The following is a 24704-nucleotide window of genomic DNA, read 5'->3' on the forward strand; positions in this document are numbered from 1 at the left end:
TTTTGCCTCTAGCTATTTTTTTTTTTTTTTTTTTTTTTTTTTTTTTTTACAGTATGTTAACCATGTCCTAATTATATTCTCACCTAATTTAGCTTCTCACTTATGAGATGCAACATCATTTTTTTCATCATTTTTTTCAGGTGTCATCACTTTTTAGAGTGACACCTGCTTTCATATTAATGAAGCACATACTATACGTCTCTGTCTCTAACAGAGTGTAAATTATTATTTGGAAACTAAGCCGCAGTTAGATGAGATGCTCGGCAGTGACGAGTGACGACAGTAATACGTCACACAGAGCCCACGGGACGCACGCACGAGCTCCTGGCCTCCGTTGTGCGCCATCCAGAAAAGCCTTTCCCTCGGGCGGTTCATTCTGATCTCGAGCCCTGTACTTTATGAGGAGGATAGAAGTAATAATTCAAATAGAATAGAAGAGCCTTTATAATGTATTGAAATTTGTAATTTTAGATATGCAAGTACATCTATGTTAATTTTTATTGAAAAATAACCCCCATATATATAGGTAGCCTAGCCTATATATATTTAATCCGTGACCTTTTTAAGATTTTTTTTTTTCAGGTCAAATGAAGTAACGTAATATTCACAACTCAAAAATGAATAAATAGCCTATTTATTGATTTAATATCGCGTTCTCATGACGTGGGACATAGTAACAGTTCGCTAATCCAACGCGTGTAAATATCAGACTGAACTGAAGGCTGGAAAAGCGTATCAAAGCAAGGGTTAAATAACTTCAATATACTTTTATAGTGGCACATACTTCAAAAATAACCTTCGTGTTTTCTTCGTTTTCTTTCTTAAAACACATTTAAGATAGTTTACTGTGAGCTGACAGCGCCATGACGTGGGTCGCGCGAGAGGAAGATCAACAGATGCGCCTCGAAACTTTCAGTCAAAAATTCATTCGAATCGAATTCGAATCCCTTCGAAAAATCGATTTAAAGACTGCCAGTTGCGTTCAGTGTTGAATATAATGGCAACGTTCTAGTGTTGTGTCGTACAGTAGACTTCCTTCTTTAACACCGCCCACTTCATGATGCCCTTATGAGCGCAGGTGAAACGACACATCAGTGCGGTCGGTCTGCCTCTAAGGAAGGATATTTTAACATGATGGGGATTTTAGACTGGCGCTTCTGAAGTTATAGAGAATTTATCTAATAATCGTTTTTTAATATATATCTTTGATAATCTGTTATTATTCTAAACATCTGTTTAATATGCAGCTGTAGGCTACTATAAATAACGTTTTATGCAACTCTCAAGATGTTTCTTTTCTAGCGAATAATTCTGTTCTCTATAGTGCAATTAATTTTTATTTTTATTTTATTTTCACTTTTATGGTTATTCGTGAGGATGGAAAGGATTATATCGTAAACGCATCCTCGTAGAAATGGGAAAATGGGAGTTGACAATGGTAAGACGATGAATGATTTATTTCTGATGTAAAGTAGCTACACATAATGTAACTGTGTTATGAATCGAGTTGTGTGTGTGTGTTTAATGCAGTGTGTTGCTGTGCCCTGAATGCACTTTAAATAGAGTAACAGATCGTGTTTAGAAAATGTGCTGTCCCAGCACCTGACAGATATACATCATTGATGACAGACGAGGCCATTCAATGTGGGTCAGAGAGAGAGGGGCTGGGTGTTACTGGGTTAAAATAAATGGTCATATACATAATAACAAGAAGTATATGTCTACAGAAATATATACAGTAGGCCTATACAGAAATAGGATTTAACCCTACTAAATAAAATATGATTTAGTCATAAAGTCATAAAAACATTTCTCATGAAAATAATTTAACCAATTTCAATTTAATTTTTTAAGTTATGCGAGATGTGTTTTTTGTTTTTTTTTAGGTAAGTTTAATATAATTTAATTTAAAGTGAATTGTACAGCAAAATTGTTTATACTTTAAAATTTAAGGCAGCTGCTGAAATTAGTTATTTTTTTCAGTAGAGTATACAATTACTCAAAATGAAGTAAGTAATGCAAGTAAGTAAAGTTAAGTAAGTAAAGTAAGTAAATGTCTTATTGTGCTGTATAATTAGCTTGTGATGTACCGTATGTTCTGAACTGTCTAATCTACAACAGCCACCAGTTTGTGCCCAGTTTGTGCGTGTCATGTGCCTCTGTTTTGTCTGCTGTGGGATTTGGGTGAATGTTGACAACAGACATTAAGCCGAAGTAAATGACCTAGTCAGCAGCACTTCCAGTACAGCTTTTGTTGAATAGCTCAGGAATGTTTGTTGGGCGTCAAATAAAATACATAGTGATATTTGTTCAAAAATGTTATTCTTTTACTTTTCCTTGAATAATACAGTAGCAATTTCTCTCGTGCTTCCTGCTATCAGATGGCAAATGCCCATGACCTGGTGTGATCGAATGAAAAATGTTATGAATGTGACATTACAGTAACTGGGTCATTCCTGAGATTCAGTAATATTTCAGTTCCCCAGAAATATATTCAGTCCCCCGGTTCACCAAAATAAAATGTTAAAAGCTTTGCACAATACTTCAGTAGCCTATGTCCGTTATGCATTTATATAATTACAATCATAAAATAATGTCTTATTTCTATCGTACACTATAAGCATTTTGTCATGTCCCTGAGGAACTTTACTGAATTTGTACTTAATTTTGGCAATATTGTACGAATTTATTTGTTACTTTCTTGTGAAAAATATTTTTCTTTAAAAAAAAGAAGGAAGTATTTTGTAAAAAAAAAAAAAACAGACTATAAAGTTACATCCCTGTCTGAACTCAACCCCGTCACGCCAACTATTCTCCACCTATAATAATTTAGACTCCACCCATATGTGACATTACTTACCAGAAATGACATCATTCAGGTCTCTTTAACTGTGTTGAAGAAGATTGTAAGTAGTATCCTAGTTTTTAATTCTTGTTTTGAGGTGTATTATAGTCAGGAGGGAGGGTACTGTCAAGCTTAACAACTCTTTATAAAATTATAATTTTTCTCAATTTTATTTTAATCCATAAGTATACACAATGTAGCCTACTTATTTCATTGCTGCCATACATGGTCTACTCTCCTACACTACACGCGGAGCAATGGCCATTTTGCGCAAAAAAAAAAAACCTCAACCCCGTCACACTCATCAACCCTGTCACATATGTATATTTCACATTGTTTTGAACTTGTGACAGGGTTGAGTTTTTCATTTCATTTATGAATAATTTGAATTAAAAACCCCGTCACACTATTCCCAACTATTCTTTTGGGGGGGAAAATAGGGAAGACGATTAAAAATGATGGCAATTCTTGCTGATTACCACCTGACATGTTTAGGACCAAGACCAGCACAATAACATTTTTGGTTTTAGTTAAACATCTAAATTGAATTATTATACTTTTTTTTTTTTTTTTTTTTTTTTTACACAATAAAGAGACCACAGACACACAATTTGTCTATTTTTAACTTCAGCCCCATAAAACTGTTAAAATGTTATCATAAATGTTACATTTGTAGTTATTAAATTGGTATGAGGGACACATGAGCAGTACGTATCTGTAGATGTTTGTTTCATAACAAGAAATTTGATTTGATATGTGCCTAATGTGTATTTAGAAAATTAATTATATGTAGTTTAAAAAAATCCAAGTTGAAATATTACTGAATTCCAGGAATGACCCAACTATTAATGTGCAGTTTGGAGATATAGAGCTGAAAGAGCAACCAGAATGGGTTTGAAATAGGACAAGATTTTAAAAATGGCTTATAAAGGTTAAAAAATGCAAGCAGGTATTGATTTTGAGAAACAGGAACGTTGTGCGTGTCATATTATGCAGCTTTAATGATATGTTTTGTATATATAATGCTATGTTTTGTGTCCCAGGTTGAAAATACAGAGTCCCAGGTGCATGTCCTTTGAACTGAAACGCTCTGCCTCTTGAGCTGCAGACAGGTTCTTATTAGCTGTAGTGTTTGTTCACTGGAATAGATCAAAAGACACCCCATTTTGCTTATTCATAAGGACAGACTCATGTTATATTCAAAGATGAAGATTATAAGTTACGATAGCTGTAGTTATTAGCGATTGCTGAGCTTTTTCAAAAAGCCACTGCTCTAAAACAAGAGTTTAAAACTTCCCTGTCCACCCAGAACACCCTAGCGACCATCTTAGCAACCACCTAGAACACCATAGCAACACCCTGGCAACTGGCAAATCAATAGCATCATGCTGGTCCATTTTTCATACACTCTTCACATAGAAACCTCCCAGAAACGTCATAGCAATGCCACTTCACATAGCAACCACCCTGAAATGCCCTAGCAACTGCAAAGCAACACCCTGGCAACCCTCAACACAATAGCACCATGCTTGTGCATTTTCAAACACTCTGACTCTTCACATAGCAACCACCCAGACACATCCTAGTAACTGCATAGCAACACCCTGGCAACCCTCAACACAATAGCATCATGCTTGTGCATTTTCATACACTCTTCACATAGCAACCACTCAGAAACGCCTTAGCAACTGCATAGCAACACCTTGGTAGCCCTCAACACAAAAGCATCATGCTTTTGCATTTCCATGCACTCTTCACACAGCAACCACCCAGAAACGCCCTAGCAACTGCATATCAATGTATCATAGCAACCACCCTGAAACGCCCTAGCAACTGCATATCAATGCATCTTCACATAGCAACCACCCTAAAACGCCCTAGCAACTGCATAGCAATGCATCTTCGCATAGCAACCATCCAGGAACGCCCAAGCAACTGCATATCAATGCATCTTCACATAGCAACCATCCAGGAACGCCCAAGCAACTGCATATCAATGCATCTTCACATAGCAACCACCCTAAAATGCCCTAGCAGCTGCATAGCAATGCATCTTCACATAGCAACCATCCAGGAACGCCCCAGTAATTGCATAGCAATACCCTGGCTACCTACAACACAATAGCATCATGCTTGTGCATTTTCATACACTCTTCACATAGCAACCACCCAGAAACGCCCTAGCAACTGCATAGTAACATGCTTTTCTTGACTATTTTTCTTGACTTTATTTCTCTTCAAGCACATGTTCATCCACCTGAAGCTTTGGATTTGAACAGTAGTCTCTTGTTTTGCTTGCTTGTGTTTTCACATCTTCAGCTCTCCTCTTGTTTATCCGTTTAACCCGTCAATAATGGGCTGTAATTGATAGTTTTCAGTGTCATACCCGCTTCTAATAGTTGTTTACAGTCAACACACAACCTATACTCAGCAAAAGAGGTAATCCTGACTTCAAAATCCCTCAGGTGTGCTGGTGTGGACTTGCCCTAATGTTATAGTGACATCAGCTGCTAGTCAGCCAGATGAAGCTTGTAATAATGACTCTTTGTCCTCGTGTCTGTGGTTTGCAAATCCATGCTGCTTTTAGCTGACAGTTCAGTCACCAGTGTTGTTTTACAAACAGTGTGTAATGGGAAGGGTTTTTGTTGAAAAGTGTGCTTAGTATTTGATTTAGAACATGTCTCGTCCGTTTAGTAGCTATGTTATGGTTTCTTTGCTTGACTTGAATGTTTATAATATAAACATTTTAAAATGTAAATGAATCAATAAGGGAAGCGTGTACACTATTCTTACATTTGGGGTCAGTAAGATAAAAAAAAGAAAAAGAAATCATACTTTTATTCAGTAAAGATGCATTAAACTGATCACAGAGACATTTATAATGTTACAAAAGATTTATATTTAAAATAAATGCTGTTCTTTTGAACTTTCTGTTCATCAAAGTATCCTGAAAAAAATATCATGGTTTACACAATAATATTGTGCAGCACAACTGGTTTCAACATTGATATTAACCAGAAATGTTTCTCAAATCCTCATATTAGAATGATTTCTGAAGGATCATGTGACACTGAAGACTGGAGTAATGATGCTGAAAATTCAGCTTTGATCACAGGAATAAATTACTTTAAAAATATATTCAAATAGAAAACTGTTATTTTAAATTGTACAAATATTTCACAATATTACTATTTTCACTGTATTTTTGGTCAAATAAATGCATTTGAATGGTAGTGTATATTTAAGGTATTATGAACGGATGTATAGTGTCCTTGCTTATTTACTCACCCTTATTCAATTCTTAAAACAAATTTTGTCAATTTGTTTTGTTGTTGTTGGATTTCTGTGGAACATAAGACTAAGTATGGACTTGGAACAATGTGTATAAGTCAATATAGAAAATCATTAAAAAAAAATCTGTTGCCAGGGTGTTGCTATGCAGTTGCTAGGGCATTCCTGGCTGGTTGCTATGTGAAGCGGCATTGCTATGCAGTTGTTAGGGTGTTTCTGGGTTGTCGCTATATGAAGAGAATGAAAATGCACCAGCATGACGCTATCGTGTTGTGGGTTGCCAGGGTGTTGCTATGCAGTTGCTATGGCGTTCCTGGGTGGTTGCTATGTGAAAAGGCATTTTCTACTTCATTTTCTACTCTTTTTTTGCTGAAAAATACAATGATTATTAGTAATGTATTTTGTATTGTTGTCAAAGGAGCCTGTTCAGGAGTGGGGCGAGGAGCATGAAGACGGGGCGGTGTTTGGGATCACCCTGCGCAGAGAGCCGGTCCTGCACTCAGCCGAGCCCACCGAGGCTTTCGTTCAGTACCGCACATGTAAAGTGCGCAGGTTAAAAGCGGCCACACTGGACAGGCTGGTCTCTCACCTTCTGGACCCCTGCTGTCAGGATCAAGACTACGGCAGAATACTGCTGTCCACGTATCACACCTTCACCAGCTCCAACAAACTCATCGAGATGCTCTTCCAGAGGTGTGTGTTCAGAGGTGCATATGGAAATATGTGTTTGCGATAGCAGGCTGTATTTGGCTATCTGTTTGTGTGTATTGGATTTCTCTATGCCATTAAGTCATATAGTACGTCATCACTGATCACTTCCTTGAATGGTAAATGGTAAATGGACTGCATTTATATAGCGCTTTCACAGACCTATGGCCACCAAAGCGTTTTACATTGCCTCACATTCACCCATTCACTCACTCATTCATACACCGACGGCGGTGACGACGGCACCCATTCATACACTTGAACTCATGAGTTACTTCTGGTCTCGGTGGGTTTATGGGTTCATTTATTACCTTTTTTATGAGAAACACTGCATTAATTAGGCCCTTTTTTAATGATTTTTTTTCTATTTTTCACACTTTTGATTTAACACATGGGTTGTGAAAGTCTGTTCAGACAGGCCTGTTTCGTCTTGGTTGAATCTTGCATCTAAAAGCATTACTTTTAACTCTTTCCCCGCCAGCGTTTTAAAAAAAGTTGTCAGCCAAGTTACTTTCTCAACATAATGTGTGTCTTGACAAACTCTTTAATCTAGATTAATTATCTCTAATCACCATTGAGCTGAGGAAAAAATAAATAAATTCAAGATCTAGATCTCTGAAAACAAGTCTTAATCTTATGCAGTTTGGCTTCTCTAGTAAATTCATCTTGTTTTAAGGATATTTAGTGTTTTTTTTGTTTTGTTTGTTTTTTACTGTAAAACTAGACAAATACTAATAAGGAAAAGTTATATGCTGTTTTTGCACCAGTCTGTCAGTCATTCTTGAATGTGTCAAATGAAAAGGTGTGTCTTTATAGCTACTATCTGTTATAACACTGTTTTGTTCATGACAAGATGTCTTAAAATAATTAAGCACTACAGTATACTGTTAATGTTTTTATATAAATACTATTTATAAAGAAGTATACCTTTTCATCTTTTCTAATAGGGACAACTTTGCCTCTTCGCTTGACAGCACCAGTTACCCTGACAGGTAAAAATATATGCTGACAATAAGATGTTTGACACTTTTTTTATGTCCAGTAGACCTTGATTAAATGAGTCTTGGTAGGGCCTATCTGTTTATCCAACCAATAGCAAATAGAGGAAACATAATTATTTCTGAAATTATGTTTTGTGCCACTATACTGGTGGAGAAATTACATGCTGGATCTTTAAGTCAAGTCAACTCACCTTTATTTATATAGCGCTTTATACAATACAGATTGTTTCAAAGCATCTTCACAGTGATAAACAGGAAAATAATGATCAATGATGTAAAGCACTGTCATTATTCAGCTGAAGTCAGTTCAGTCTCGATTTAATTCAACTTTAAACAAGTCTGCTCATTTCGTAGGGTTTCGGATGTACAATTTTGAAAATACAGCTTCAATATTTTATTTATTTTTCCCCTCTTTCCTGATTCCCTCGTACTGTAGCTCTTTGTGGACTTTGCTTCAGATGTGGTTGGACGAGTACAGTGATGATTTCAGGGATCCTCCCATGCACTCTTCCCTGCGTCTCATGTGCTTACAGCTGAGAGGATGCCCCGCTCTCTTCCCCCTGGCTAAACACTATGACGCGCTCCTGAAGAAATTCCAGACTGAAGGTCATTGTGCGATTATTTTTTTGTTTGTTGTGCACATCATTTTAAGATTTTATTTATTGTTATAGGCTGAAAAATGTATATGGATTGACATGTATCCTCTTGAATAAGTGAAGCCAACTACAGTTTAAGCTCTTCTGTCTTTTGCACATCCAGATATTGTGGCAGATTGTCCAGTTGATTATATAGAAGAACCAGCCTTGAACAAGGAGGCGAAAGACGTTGACTCAGATAACCTTGCAGATTTCATGGATTTTGCCGTCACAGATGTTGCAGAACAGCTCACCCGTATGGATACCGTGAGTGCCTGTGTTTCATTGCTTGCATGCTTATGATCATGATGACAGTCATCTTGTAATGTTGGTGTTCCTGATGTTGTAGGACTTGTTCATGAAGGTAGTCCCTTTCCAGTGTCTGGGCTGTGTGTGGTCCCAACGAGACAAGAATGAGAACCTCTCACCCACTGTTTGGGCCACCATCACCCAGTTCAATGCAGTCACCAACTGGGTCATCACTTCTCTGCTTCATCCCTCGTCTTCTGCCTCTTCCTCCACAACCACAGAAAGAGCCAGAGTCATTGAAAAATGGGTTGGGGTCGCACAGGTAAGCCCTTTTTACAGAAAAGAGTTGATGCTGCAATGTCTATTGAGAAAATAAATGAAAGTGTTTTTGACCTTGGATGCATGTAAACCTATTGTGGGAGACCTCCAAAACAAAAGTAGGAACCTTTAAAATATCATTAGGTATTAAAGAAAGACTTCAGACTTATTTCTTTTCACGCAGGGGTGCAGAGAGCTGAAGAACTTCTCCTCTCTTAAGGCAATTTTATCTGCCCTTCAGTCCAACCCCATCTACAGACTAAGGAAGACCTGGTCTGCTGTGAGCAGGTACAGATACACATCCTTCAAATGTAATTGGCTTTTATTGTCACTATAGTCTCATACAGCTGGCTTTGTATTCTATATTTCTAACCAGCAAGTACTTTGTAGAAAACCCTGAGCCATTGGTGGGAAGCATTATGGTTTGGCCATATTTCATTGTAAATCTCTGATTCTGTATTTCCAGAGAAGCCGTGTCTGTCTTTGAGAACCTGAGCAAAACGTTCCCTGATGAGAACTGTGTTCTGACCAGCCGAGAAATCTTTGTGGATGTAAGCCATGCATATATAGTGTCTGTTATTTTAGTATTATTTATGTACTATCATATTTATGATAGATTTGAATTAATTTGATTAGATTTTTTATTAATATTTTAAATTAGCTTTCATTTTTGTTTTATATATATATATATGTCTATATGTATGTTATCTGTTTATATATATATATATTATATAGTTTTCATTTTAGTAAATTTTAGTCATTTTTTCATGTGGTTTTGTCATTACACACACACACACACACACACACACACACACACACATAAAGATTGTTAGTGTTGATGTTTTTTTTTTTTTTTTATAAACACAATAATCTAAATGCTTTCAATCAACCTTGAGTTGCTGTTTTCGGTCCAGATTTGAAGTCACTTCTTGCACCATGTGAATTTAATTAAGTGCTCTTTTATAATTTCAAGTGGAACACATTTGATCTCATATTTGGAGTTCTTTTCTCTCTTAATCCACTTATGTTATTATAAACTGAGACACAGGTGCTGAGACACTGACTTCTCTGTTTGACCAGAGTGTGCTGATGGGATTATTATAGCAATGATCTGATCTCAGTGTTCACATGAAAGCACTATTATAAACATTTCTTATTATTATCAATGTTGAAAACTGCTGCTTAATATATTTGTGGAAATTGTGACGCATTTGTAAAGGATTTTTTGATGAATAGAAAGTTCAAAAGAACAGCATTTATTTGAAATATAAATCTTTTGTAACATTATAAATGTATTTACAAACACTTTTGATCAAATTAAAGCATCCTTGCTGAATACAAGTTTTAGTTTCTTTCAAAAACAATTTTACTGGCCCCAAAATATAGAAAAGTAGTACAATCTAATTATGAATTGATTATTTCACCCAGTATTTGTATGTGCTATGTACTTTTAAGATTATTAGAGTGTCAAATGTTACCTTGACTATATGTTGTTTCTCACATATTATAGGATGGGAGTCAAGATGACATGGATAACAATACCCCAAAAACATCCAAGAGATGCCCTCTAACAAAACAGATGGTAAAGATGACAGATGGCACACTTTTTTATATTTAATAATCAATGTTTTACAGTGATGCTGTTCAGGTGATTAATAGCTGATTGATTTTTTTCCAGAGCTCAGCTGGAGGAACAGTTCCATACCTGGGCACGTACCTTACAGTATTGAACATGCTGGACACTGCCCTGCCAGACACTGTGGAGGTGAGGTTGGAATCATGTTTGTTTAGGAATGGCGGAGTGCTTGACTTTATTAGTGGTGCTCATACTATTACACTTTGTTCACCTAGCAACACCTCAGCAACCATACCCTAGCAGAGAAAACACTCAAAACACCATAGCAGCCACATAATTGTGTGCTAAAATCACACAGAACACCCTAGCCACTACCTTGCAACCACTCAGAAATATCCTAGTGACCATCCACAACACCCTACAACACCATAGCAACAACCTAGCAACACCCTAGCAACACTCAGAATACCTTAGCAAAGAATGTGATAAAAAACACTCAGAGCACCCTAGCAGCCGCATAACTGTGCTAAAACACACAGAACAATCTAGCAACTAACTTGCAGCAACTTAGAAAAATGTCCTAGTGACCATTCAGAACACCCTAGCAACACCATAGCAACAATCTAGCAACACCCAGAATACACTAGCAGAGAATGTGATAACACCCAGAATACTCAGCAGAGAGCAGGAACTCAAAACACTCAGAACACCCTAGCAACTACATTGCAGCCACTGTCCTAGTGATTATCCAGAACACCCTAGAAATCACCTAGCAACACCCTCGCAACAGCCATAATACCCTAGCAGAGAATGTGAGAGCACCCTTCCAGCCGCATAACTGTGTGCTAAAATCACACCTTGCAGCCACTTAGAAATGTCCTAATGACCATTCAGAACACCCTAGCAACACCATAGCAACAATTTAGCAACGCCCTAGCAACACACAGTAAACCCAAGCAGAAAATTAGCTAAGAACATCATAGTAGCTGCATTACAGTATGCACAGAAATCACGCACAACACCCTAACAATGCATTAGTGACCAGCCTGAACACCCTAGCAACCACATAGCAACTACGTAATAACCATTTAAAACATCTTATCAGACACCTATAGTGGCAATGCCCTGATGTTTGCATAACTCACAGTTTCTTTTGAAAATGTCCTTTTTCTCTTATCACTTTTTAATTTGGTTTCACACGCAAAGTAATGTCATAACGTATCATTTTGATTAATATCTGTACATCCTTTATTATCAACAGGGTGGCCTCATTAATTTTGAAAAGAGGAGACGGGTGAGTCCTTCTGTTTGTTTATCTTCTTAACTGTCTAATTAAATGTACCCAAAGCAGTCTTTGTCCAGATCTTGTTGTTATAGATTTGGTAAGAGCCCATTCTGAATAGACATGAAGTCCTCTTTAAAGCTTTGGTTTGACGTCGGCGCCGTAGAGATAGACTTATGTTTAAAAAGCACTCTCTTCCTCTGAAGGCAGACTGATATTAATCTCATGACTGATTATTTGTGCGGAGTGTGTTACATAACAGTCATGCTAACAGTCTTTGTCTTTGTTTCCTCTATTTCACTTTAATCTCTTGCTATGTATATTGTTGCTATGCCTCTCATTTCTTGGGAATCACTCCCGCTGTTTTACAGGAGTTTGAGATTTTAAGGCAGATCCGTCAGCTGCAGGCCTCGTGTTCTCAGTATGTTTTACCCCGTCATGCTCAGATCGCTGCCTGGCTACAGAGTCAGAAACAGCTGTCGGAACAGGAGAGGTAACTAAGAAACTAAGACAGAAAACAATAAACAACAGGATTAAGTATAATCCTAAATGTACAGTAAATAGCAAAACAGGATAAATAAAATAAATTAAAATAAAATAATGGTAATACTTCATACGGTCTTATTTGTTAACTTTAGTTAATGTATTAACTAACATGAACTATCAATGAACAACATATTTGTTACAGTATTTATTCATCTTTTTTAATGTTAGTTAATAAAAATTCAGCTGTTCATTGTTTGTTCATTTTAGTTCAGTCCATTAAATAATGTTAACAAATACAACATTTGATTTTAACAATGTATTAGTAAATGATGTAATTAACATGAACTAAGATGAATAAATGCTGTAGACAGAAGTATTGTTCATTATTAGTTAAGTAGTAAACTCAATCAACTAATAAAACCTTACTGTGAAGTGTTACCAATAAAATAAAATTGATAACAAAAATAAAAAATAAAAAAATAAAATGAAATAAAATAAAATGTGTTTTACAGCCTAAAGTTTGACAAAGGAGTATTGCAACCTTAAAAATATTCCCCAGAATTCTGGTACGAGATCCCTTCCTTTATCTTAATCATGCTTGTTGTGTCACTGTCCTCAGCTATGAACTTTCCAGACAGCTGGAGACTCCTCATGACACTTCTCCATCCAACAGCCGCTGGAGTCACCAAACTCTCACCAAAAAGCTCTCATCGTGAGTATCAGTTTGAACTCCATTTTTAATTTATGTCAGGGCGCAGATAGAATTTCTTGAGTTTTCTTAAATTATCCTATTAGCTGCAAGCTTTCATTAGCATAATAGAGTGTGCAACAGTGATAATGTGACTTAACATAGCAATAATTTATGTTCGCAGGCTCTTGTCAGGAAATGAGGGCTCCAGAAAGAACGCAGATCAGATCAGTGTGTCCTCGTCAGGATCCAGCAGCTCTGAAATTGAGGAATCACCGGTACTGCACATACAATTTTATATTTAATAATTTAGAAGCTTTTATTTTGCCCTTGTGTATCTTGGTAGAAACATTTAAATCATTTTAATACACACACACACACACACACACTCTTACACACACACACACACACACACCGATATATATTGTGCATCCGTGGCCATTTTTGTGTTTCAAGGTCATCAAAACATTATCATCGTCAGTGTTCTGTTTTTAATTTCCCACCACTCTGACATGTGTTTTCATCGCCAACATGACTCAAGCACAGTAGTCATCTCTGTGTCAGCAGTCATGCCCTCTGTAACTTTGCACCGTATTTTCAGGGACATACTGACGTCAGCACTCAAATACTTCAAATGCTTGAAAATTTTGGCCCTAATCGCTTCCATGACATCATTTGAAGTTGCTGAGTTTCGTTAAGTGTCAACAAAGTGTTGTATGCTCTTTCACAACATTACGTTTATGCATTTGTGTTCTTGCATTCAGGCTACACTTTATCAGGAATCAAACCCATGATCGATTATATTCTACAAGGCTGATCTTATTTCATGTCTCTCATATGCTTTTATCCTTCTCACGTAATTAAATAATTTAAACTCAGATCAACATTTCATGTCCGTTAATTTGCTTAGCCGTATTGATATGGTATTATCATTCAGTCATTATAATGATTGTTTAGCTCACCTGGTATTTTCGTCTGTATCTAATAGTCCAAATCCATTTGTAGCAGTTCTGAACTGTTTCACACTTGAAAGAGATTGTTATGGTGCTGTTTATGGTGTCATATGACGTTGTCTTTTTGAAACTGGCTCTAAAATGTGACTCTCCTTTCAACTCTAGTCTCTTTCCATTTGCTTTCAGAACATGCCCGAGGTTTTTCCCTCGTCTTCCTCTCCTGATTCCTCTACTATGTCTAGTTCATCCTCCAGCTCTCAGCATGACCTCAATCTTAATCCATCTCCCGCCTCCTCGTCTTCTTCAGCGTCAGCTGTCCCTCACCTGGTCTCCTGCCATAAGCGCTCAATCTCGATGACCACCCTGCCCTTCTACAACAGACAGGTGGACGACTCCTGCATCATTAGGGTCAGCGTGGAGTTCTGCAACAATGGCAACATGTACAAGAGCATACTGGTAAGTTCTTTCCCATGGGACAGTGTTTTTTTTTAAGACTTTTTGATATCAGCAACTATAGGTTTTGTACAGTTAATTCCCAGCATGGGAGGCGTGCTAACAAGGACACTTAAGAACGCAGCTTCTTGAGGCCAGGGGAGTGAGGTTTACTCACACAGCTCTTACTAGCTGGTAGGGGTTGCACAGACTAGTCAAGTAGTCAACTTTAATGCTCTCGCTTTAAAGGGATAGTTCACCCAAAAATAAAAATTAGCCCATGATTTACTCACCATCAAGTCATCCTTGGTGTATATGAGATTCTTCTTTCGGACGAATGCATTCGGGAGTTATATTAAAAAATGTCCTGGCTCTTCCTAGCTTTATAATGGCAGTGAATTGCTGTTTCTGTTTTTAAGTCCATAAAAGTCCATCTATCCATGATAAAAGTGCTCCACACGGTCAATAAAGGCCTTCTGAAGCAAAGTGATGCGTTCGTGTAAGAAAAATATTCATATTTAAAACTTTATAAAGTAAAATAACTAGCTTCCGGCCAAACTAACATACGGATTCCACTTAAGTGTAAACCGGAACTTATGCGAGTAATGCGACATACTGCTGATATTTACGCTACGCCATGACGCACTACGTTACTGCTGACGTCATGAGTTGCATAAGTTGCGCTTTAGGCGCAAGTAGACTGCGTATGTCCGTTTTGCCGGCAGCTAGAATTTTACTTTGTAGCGCATTAAATATGAATATGTTTCTTACACGAACACATCGCTTCGCTTCAGGAGGCCTTTATTAACCCCCCGGAGCCGTGTGGAGCACTTTTATCATGGATGGATGCACTTTTATGGACTTCAAAATTATGGACAGCAATTCACTGCCATTATAAAGCTTGGAAGAGCCAGGGCATTTTTTAATATAACTCTGAATCTTGTATTCGTCTGAAAGAAGAATTTCATACACATATATTATATATTATATTTATACATATTACTAAAACCCACAGCTTCACTATTAGTAGAGAGACATTGCCAGGAAGAATTCATTTACATGCAATCCTGTCGGTGCCGATAGTAGCTTTTTTTTACACGTAATCTCTCTCACTAATGCATCTCACTAATATTTATATATGCAATATAAATTAAATCTCTAAGGTTCGTTCACACTAAGGACGATAACTATAAAGATAACGATAAAGAAATAATTCTAAAAATCATTCCCAATATTAAAGAACAGCAGAGTCCTCTCCACAGCTATAACAATAATGACACAGAGAGACGATATTGTTGGAATCACTTTCAGAACGATTTTATCCAGCTGATGAACAATAAAAACAATCAGAATCAATCCTGGTGTGACGAGCTCGCGATATCCACTGGTGTGGACGCTAATAGTTATCTTTATAGTTATCGTTCTTGGAGTGAACGGGCCTTTATTGTGCCACTTAATCTGTATCTGATTTAGAACGAGCAGAAATCCGTGAGGAATATAACGACCCAAAGACAAAAGAACTGATAAAAATAAGCTGCTATGTAGGAGCAATTGCCTTGTGGGCAACGCTGTGTCATATGCCATAGCTGTGCACAAGGCAACCCGCATTCAGTCTCAGCTCGAGGTGCAGGCTTATTTCTTCATTAATAATGTCATCAGTGACTAGTCGACGTTGTTCAACCCCTACTAGCTGGCCTCCGTAACAATCACCCCCTAAACCTCACTCCCATCCGGGTCACGGCACCAATGTTACCCCACCGGTACTACTCACACCACTCCAAGCGGGAGTCAAACTCAAGAGGGGCGCTGGCGACTGACGCTAGAGGTTGTTGTCTTAAGTGTCCTTGTTAGTGTGCCTGCCTCCCATGCCGGAAACGCTGGTTCAAATCCCGCCCGAAGAACCGGAGGGGTTATATAAATGATGCTACAGCTTATCCTCACTTCTCTATGCCAATTTGGAGGGACATTAATGCAAGAATTTGCCAGTGATTATATATATAATTATATAGCTTTATTTATTTAAGTCTTTCATTAATTATTTTGGCTAAAAAAAGCACCTCTTAAACAGCAATTTGCTGTTCAGACTATCAAAATTGAAGTAAGCTGTCATAGAGATTACTTTTTACTCTGCAACTAATGCACTACCAAAAAAACAAAAACAATGATGAAATGTTCTAGGTCATACTCATCTTAATTAGTATCAATTACTGAAAGCCTAAGAATGGCTTGAAGAAGAATACATTGAATGTTACTTATAGGTGCAAATTAGCATCTTTTATATTTGCTACTTAATCATAATCATCATCAAATGTTACCAGGCTGGTGTGTTGATTGTATGTTGATTGTTTGTTAAATATAACAAACAATACAATGTTGTTGTTTGTTAAATATAAATATAATTACTCTTATGAATGAGATCTAAGAGTCATTTGTGCAGAAATCCACATCATTCAAAACCTGTTCTTTGAGTCAACATTTATATCCTCTTCTGCTGGATATCACTACTAAAGATTGTGGAAGATTGCAGTTCTTTTTTTTCTTAAAGAGTTCTGTAAATATTTAGCAGAAACTGGAGTGAATTCTGTTCTTTCTCAACTGGCTTGTGTGGTTTTTACGATCTCTTACACAGTTGACCAGTCAGGATAAGACGGCCCAGGTGATCCAGAGAGCTCTGCAAAAACACAACCTGGAGGATGTTAGTGAGCAGGATTTCACCCTTGTACAACTCCTGGCCCAAGGCAGAGGTACTGAAAACTGGTTTAAATAAATTAAACTTGTCATTATTAAAATAGAGAAACTTTTGAATCCCACTATATGTGTATACTGTATGAAAACTATGAATGGAAGTTTTTTTGGTTTTATTCAAAATAATTCACATGTGCAACACTCACCATTTCCATGTGTGTTTTTTGTTGTAGAGTTGCATATTCCAGAAAAGGCCAACGTATTTTACGCCATGTCTACATCAGCCAACTATGACTTTGTTCTACGGCGATGCCCAAAAGGCCAACGGAAGCAACTCATACGCTCAGTTTCACTGTCATCAGGACGAGCAACGAAATAACCGCGAATTCAGCCTTGATTTCCGCAGGATTCATTTTTCCTGTGCAAACAGTTGTTGAAGACACGTCATTCAGACACAAATAGAGATGTGTGAGACCGAAAACAAGTCATTTGAAGACGATAAAAAACTATTTCTGGTCCACATTTCACCTTGGGAGGTGATGAAAACTTCATGAGACGCGTTCGCAAGCTATTTTACTTCCATAATGTGATGTTTTTCTGGTTGAAACAGGACAAGTTTTATCAATTCATTTAATTGGATTGTGAAAGGTTAAATTTGAGGGTTTGGTGACATTATAACATTTTGATCTATAATTCATTTTTTTGAATAACATGCAGTAATGAATCATGCATGATAAAATCAAGAACATTCTTAGATGAAAAGATTAGAACCATAAAGGGTTCTGTTCTGTCAGGCACTTCATTTATAGAACATTTTATTAAATTAATTCATTTTGTTTTAAATGTTACGCCTTAAACAGCTTGTAAACATACTTTTTCACTGGAAATGAAGACATTTCTCCTTATATAGAACCATTTTGGCATAAAATGTTCTTTACAATTAAGTCAAGAACCTAAGGGTTCTCTATGGAACCAGACTGAACCTTTTATTTTCTAAGAGTGTATGTAAATATCGTGCCAATTATGTTTACTGAAGGGCTTTGCAATGGAAATATCACATGTTGAGTTTCATGAACTGATAACCCTGTAAATTGTTTTAAGTGACGAGACAGATAACAAACACGGCACCTTCTTGAATTCCTCACATTCAGTGCAGTGATAATGGGATAGAGCAATGCTTTTCAATGACCTTCCGCTCTGTCATGAGACCATCTAACCAGATCCACTGCATGATAATGCACTTACTTGGAATTGAAACACAATCGGACACCTAGAAGCCTGGAATGAGACTTTTTCAATGTCTACACAAACTGCCTAGTTTAATACATCATCAATTCACAGTGTTCCTTCTCATTAAACCATCATGATGCCGGAAGACGAGCCGCTCCAAAACAGGAGCAGTGGCATTCCTGAGACACGCCTTCATGTTGTTGTTTCAGTCACATGTCATTTGATGAATCCAATTTTTACAAAATTATTATTTCTGATTTATTATTATATGAGGCCGTGTGGCTGACCTACTGTACATTCTACTGATATTTTTACACCACTATGTCTTGTATCCTCCTTTATCTGCACAAAATTCAGTAACTTGACTCTCCACAATCAGTCTACTTTTACGGACTTATACTGTACAAGCTATTGCAGTGTCAAATTAACAAGATAAATTATATTGTCACATAAGATGTTTGAAATGTAGATATTTTAGTACTGCAATATTTATGTTAGTTTATGTTGTAAATTTTAGATTTAATGCAATGTTTCATTTATTATTTTATTTTTATTTTATTTCTTTATTTCTTTTTTTAACTCAATGTTTTCTGAACCCTGCAACATTTCACTGATGGACTTGAAGCAATTGTTTCTGAAAAACAATGTAAAAAAACATGTAAATGAAGTGAAACCATGAGCGCAATCTACATGCTGATCTAAGAGGAAAGATGGTTATGCACAGATTGATGTGGATGGAAGGAGAGGCATTGTGAAAATGAGCTGGTATAAAATGCTTACGATGTCTGAATACACTCAAAGGTCTCTGACACAAGCAAGAAGCATCAAAAGTCACACTTGCAAATGTTGGTATAGGACTGGGTGAAAGACACCTAAGCAGCCTTATATTAAGCTATGATTAACAAATCTTAAAGCACCTGTTCAGTTTTATATCTTGAAGACTTTACTAGGATGGCATTGAGATTTCAGTGACCTCAACAGATCACATGGAGAAATAAATAAAGAAAATCTGAACTCAATTCTGAAAAAATGACTGTGATTGTAGAAGGAGTCTGTCATCTGAGTCTGTGGCACAACTTTGGCCTAAGCAGAAACCTGAAAGTGTTGGGTTTCCTACGCAGTCCAACACTTTTAATATTTCTGATCCTGATGTACTGAATTATGGCCTGTGGACTTAAAATGGACTTGCCATAACCCTGTAACTTGTTTTAAAAACCTTTTTCCTCATTCCTTCAGTCCAATCAGACGCTAAGTCATAATTATGAGATATAAAGTTGGAATTATGATATAGTAGGCCTATGTTGAAATTGAGATGTAAAGTCACTGTGGCATGAAAAAATCGAATTCCTATATCATAATTGACTTTTTGTCATATTTATATATTTTTATCTCATAATATCGACTTTATGTTAATTTTGACTATCTCATAATTATTAGGCCTACATAGTTAATTTTAAGGTTTTTTGTCATAATTATATTGTCAGACTTTTATAATTAGCCTATTAATCAAAGCATGATATTTTTCGTATGTGGTGGGAAAGGGCTTACATAGGCCTATGTGCCAAGAACTGCGGTATTTCATTTTTTTTTCCAACATAGGTTATAGAGAAGAGACTAAATTACTTTTAAAACAATGTAGGCCTACAGTACAATTACCAAAATGAATTAACTAAAAGACGCAATGGCAGGCAATGAGTAATTAAACGTTGGAAGACGTAATTGATTACCACGTGATCTGTAGTGATTAACAGGGGCCTGACTGTAAAAGCTCGCGTGTCGTTCACTAGACTGTTTGAATGTGTTTTGAAGCAATTTTCAAAGCGACTCGATGAGAGAAACAATACGGATTACAATAAATTGCAGATTTGCAGCAAAAGCCTATCGGTCGTTTGTTTATTGAAAGCCAATTGTTAAATAACCGCGAGCATATCGTGGTTTTAAACCGTGGTTTAATTAGTTAGGAGCGAGTATTTTAGGTTAAAGTGAATGATGGATACAGGACGGACATTAGACATTTCAATGCCAAAGACTCGTGTAAGTAGGCTATTAAAAACGCATATTGCCTTTTAAACTTTGCTAGTTTTTAAGCAACGGTCAAATTATATTTATTTGTTTTAACACTGTCAGGTCAAATAAAGACAGTGGAGGTGGATGGAAATAAGGCAGGATTGACAGGCGACATGGAGGAGGTGAGTGAGGTGGATGCAAATATTGGCTGTTTTCACCCTGTTTAACCCTGAACACTAAACCCTTTACTCCAGGGTTCCCATAGTTATGCAAAAAAACCAGAAATATCAACAGGCTACACTTCAAAGGTGTGACAAAGTCATGGAGCATTTCTGTCCTCAAAATAACGTGCTATACTTAGTACTAAAGTATTTTGTGTCATCTCACATTTGCAGCAACCCTTTCTGCAGTTACATCATCACGCCAGTAGGTGGCGACAGATGACTGTCTTTAAGTCAATGCTGTCAGTGATGTAACTGAGCAATTATTTATTTAGAGTAAGAACCCTGGCAATAATAAATTATGGTGGATCCAGTGCAAAGTGTGTACCTGCTATACGGTGACAAAAACAGAATAATTACAATATATAAAGATCACAAACAAAAAAATGTACTTTACTCTTGTTATATCAAAGGCTGACTGAAGTGAAAAGTAAATGAAATTTTGCATTTTGGCCACTAGATGGTAGAAAAGGCACAGCCTTATTAGAACATGTCAACATAATCAAACTATTTTGTCATCTAGGTTGCTCTATGTTGGACATGTGCATATTTTCTGCTCATTTTGTACTGAGATGATGTCTCATCCCAAACACCTTGAGTCAGTGAAGTTTATTAACTTTATGGCAGAGGTGAGGAGAACGTATTCAAACCAAATAATGTCAAAGAGTCTAATACAAAGATACAGAGAACAGAGAATCATTTGATCATGTTCAGTGTGTCTGGGTGGAAACGCCTGACTCACTCTCTGGCAGGTCTGTGGGGTTTTCAGGCCAGACAAGAGCAGGTCCTGAGTCAGTGCAACAGGCCCTCAGTGGGTCGCAGCGTGGGAGCGGACGGGGATACGGAGCACCCCACGATTAATCAGACCCAGCCGCCTGACAGTTTTACCGTGTCTACACCGAAACTGAACGACATGACACAACTAGAATGATGAAATCGAGCATTACAGTGATTTTTTTATTTATTTATCACAATGGGGGTGTTCTAGCTTTAATGCGCCACATTTTATGCTCTCAGTGTAGATAGGCCGTTAAACTTGACCGCTTCAGTAAAGTTACAATCTAAACAGATTATTTTGATTGGCACTACTGATGTGTAATCTAATCTAAACTTTCGGTTTAATAAAAAGAAGGCGTCATAAATAACAGTGTGTGCACATACACTACACTACTGTTCAAAAGCTTTGGGTCGGTAAGATTTTTAATGTTTTTGAAAGAAGTCTCTTCTGCTCACCAAGGCATTTATTTGATCAAAAATACAGTAAAACTGTAAGATTGTGAAACGTTATTACAATTTAAAATCTTTTTATATTTGAATCCATTGTAAAATGTAATTTATTCCTGTGATTAAAGCTGGATTTTCAGCACCATTACTCCAGTCTTCAGTGTCACATGATCCTTCAGAAATCATTTTAATATGATGATTTGATGCTCAAGAAACTTTTCTGATTATTATCAATGTTGAAAACAGTTGTGCTGCTTTTTTTGTGGAAACCTTTTTTTCATGATTCTTTGATGAATCGAAAGTTCAAAAGAACAGCGTTTATTTGAAATATATATATTTTTGTAACATTATAAATGTCTTTACTGTCACTTTTGATCAATATGATGCGTCCTTGCTGAATAAAAATGTTAATTTCTTTCCAAAAAAAAATCTGATCCCAAACTTCTGACCATGCATTTAAGATCTTGGGAGGACCAAATGTAATTTAAGAGCTAAAAAAAAAAACGATTCAAAATTTGAACTCACATTTATTTGTCCTACTGTATATTTGTCATATATATCATTTGCATGCATTCAGAATGAAAGGGATTGACTTTATTATCCACGTTTGATTTCACCAACTCATTACTGGAGCTGTCCAGAAAGAGCCGTAAGAAAGCAATCATAAAACACACAAATATTACAAGGTAAATGTTTTATGATGGTGATAAAAAAATAAAATAATATTGGCTATCTGACCTCCAGCTTTTACACAACGTTAAATATTATCAAATTTCTCACACGACTATTCCTGTAATCCATGTTTTGTTTTTCTTACCCGACATGCTTTCTATTTTGAGAAAGCAATTGCCTTTAATAATGAAGCACGCGCAGACACAAACACCTGGATGCAGGAATGTGTTTAAGGGAGTGTACGTGCAAACACACACATACATTTACTCATGCTGTTACGTATAAACACACCTACATTTGTCATTTCATACTTTTGTCGCACATCATGTAACAGGAACTCACACATGTACTCAAAACAGATGCAAGAGGATATAGAGAGTCAAAGCAGAACATTCTCAAGAGAATGGGCTGAATCACAGGGTGAGTCTCATGAACAATAAGTCCCCATGCAAGAACAACCTTGTCACACACACACACAGTCTTCACGTACACTTACTCTGACAGTACCAGCTCACAATCAAAAGGCTCAAACAAAAAAACTTATTGTTTCAAACATATGCAAGTCTAATCCATACACCCTCGGTGATGTAAATATTTTCTTAATGTGTGCCATTACAGTCATGAGTAAAGCAGTTGACCCATATATAAATATATATAATGCACATGTAACCCTGGTAGGCAGAAATTTCTGTTTGTATTCTAACCCTTTTTACCCGATTTTGCTTCTGTTTGCGATCAGGTTAGGTAAGGTCAGGGAAGCCGCTAAACTCGGGGAAAGTTTTCAGTCCAGTGACCCAGTAAGCAAATTCATTCAAACAATTTGTCCAAAACAGCACTAATGTAAAGAAAATATAGGAAAGACACATAAATCACCCTTCAATCTGATGGTTTACTTTGCTGCATACAGCCAATGATGACAAAATGAACCTGTTCAACAAGATAAATGGTGTATGCTTAATTTCACAATAAGTGTGCGATTAATTTTGATTAGAATTTTTAATCTATTCAGAGCCCTAATATATAATATATATTTGAGTTATTTTTTAATACAAAACAATATATTTATAGTATATTGAAGTGACACACATAAAATCAGAATTAGCTTAAATGGCAAGTTCTGATTTTATGTTGCGTCACTTCAATATACTATAAATATATTGTTTTGTATTAAAAAAAGGTATCAACTAGGGGTGTAACAGTATATATCATGTCACAATGTATCGCAAAATAAAAAAATCAACAACATGTATTGTGGATAGTGACAATATGTAGTGTATATAGTTCAACCAAAATAAAATTTCTATTTGAGTAAAAAATGCAATTTTCAGAGTTTGTGTCAGTACTACATTAAACTGCTATATATAATGTTGAATATAATGCATAATAATGCAATGGGGGAATATTTGTGGGTCATTATGCCAAATGTCTTTTGTTACCTTTTTGTCTTTTGTTAAAAGTGGCTGTTACATTATTTTAAATATCTAGCAGTGACAGAATGCAAGCATTTTCATCTAAAATAATTCTGTGTTTTCAGCTTCAGAATCATGAATATTTTTATTCTGTTGTCTCTATTGTCCTGTGCATTGATTTATCAGGACCAAGTCCAAGCCTATTCATTTACACCCACAATGTAATATCAAATTTACCATTTTAATCAACAGTACATTTTTTGTTAATAATATCGTATCGCAAGTTCAGTATCGTGATATGTATCGAATCGTGACATGAGGGTATCGTTACATCTAACATATATCCACATATAATATTTATCTCTTGTGTGCCAGTGTTTACACTATGTGGTGCTCTCCAAAGTTACTGACCTCTGTGATCAATTGTACTTGGCAATTTTGCAAAAGTTTCTGTAATCAGATCAGCATTTTGGCTAATAACAGCTCTGATGAAAACCAAGTATATAATACCATAGCGTTCGCACCCTGTTGTGGGAGTATTTCTTATCGGCTGGGTCTGATGCTCTTGTCAGCATAGAGAGGAAGATGGATGATACAGATTACAGGAAAATCTAAAACCTGCTCTAGATGGCTCTTCTTTCAACATGATGACACAGCCAAATCAACTATTCAGTGGCTAAAAGACAGGATGATAAATCTCCTTGAAATGTCTTGTCAGACTTAAAATCCTCTGGATCTGTGGAATGATTAAGCAAGGGCCGGGCAACGTTCTCCATGCTCTCCTGCTGAGCT

The 24704-nt window shown here is 36.5% G+C and overlaps 1 protein-coding gene across 1 annotated transcript; it reads left to right on the top strand.

Moving 5' to 3' along the window:
- Positions 1-1093: 1093 nt before the first annotated feature.
- On the top strand, positions 1094-19402 carry LOC311093268 (ral guanine nucleotide dissociation stimulator-like 1). The gene is made up of 17 exons (XM_084130537.1): positions 1094-1438; positions 6555-6829; positions 7792-7836; positions 8282-8451; positions 8605-8747; positions 8830-9051; positions 9232-9335; positions 9514-9598; positions 10558-10629; positions 10726-10812; positions 11885-11917; positions 12277-12398; positions 13011-13103; positions 13264-13357; positions 14219-14488; positions 17094-17208; positions 17383-19402. Exons 1-17 carry the CDS (start codon positions 1415-1417, stop codon positions 17526-17528), a joined length of 2100 nt encoding a protein of 699 aa, XP_083986663.1. The 5' UTR covers positions 1094-1414; the 3' UTR covers positions 17529-19402.
- Positions 19403-24704: the final 5302 nt, after the last annotated feature.

The sequence above is a fragment of the Abramis brama genome, assembly GCF_963993115.1.
Source record: "Abramis brama genome assembly, chromosome: 1".
NCBI lineage: Eukaryota > Metazoa > Chordata > Actinopteri > Cypriniformes > Leuciscidae > Abramis > Abramis brama.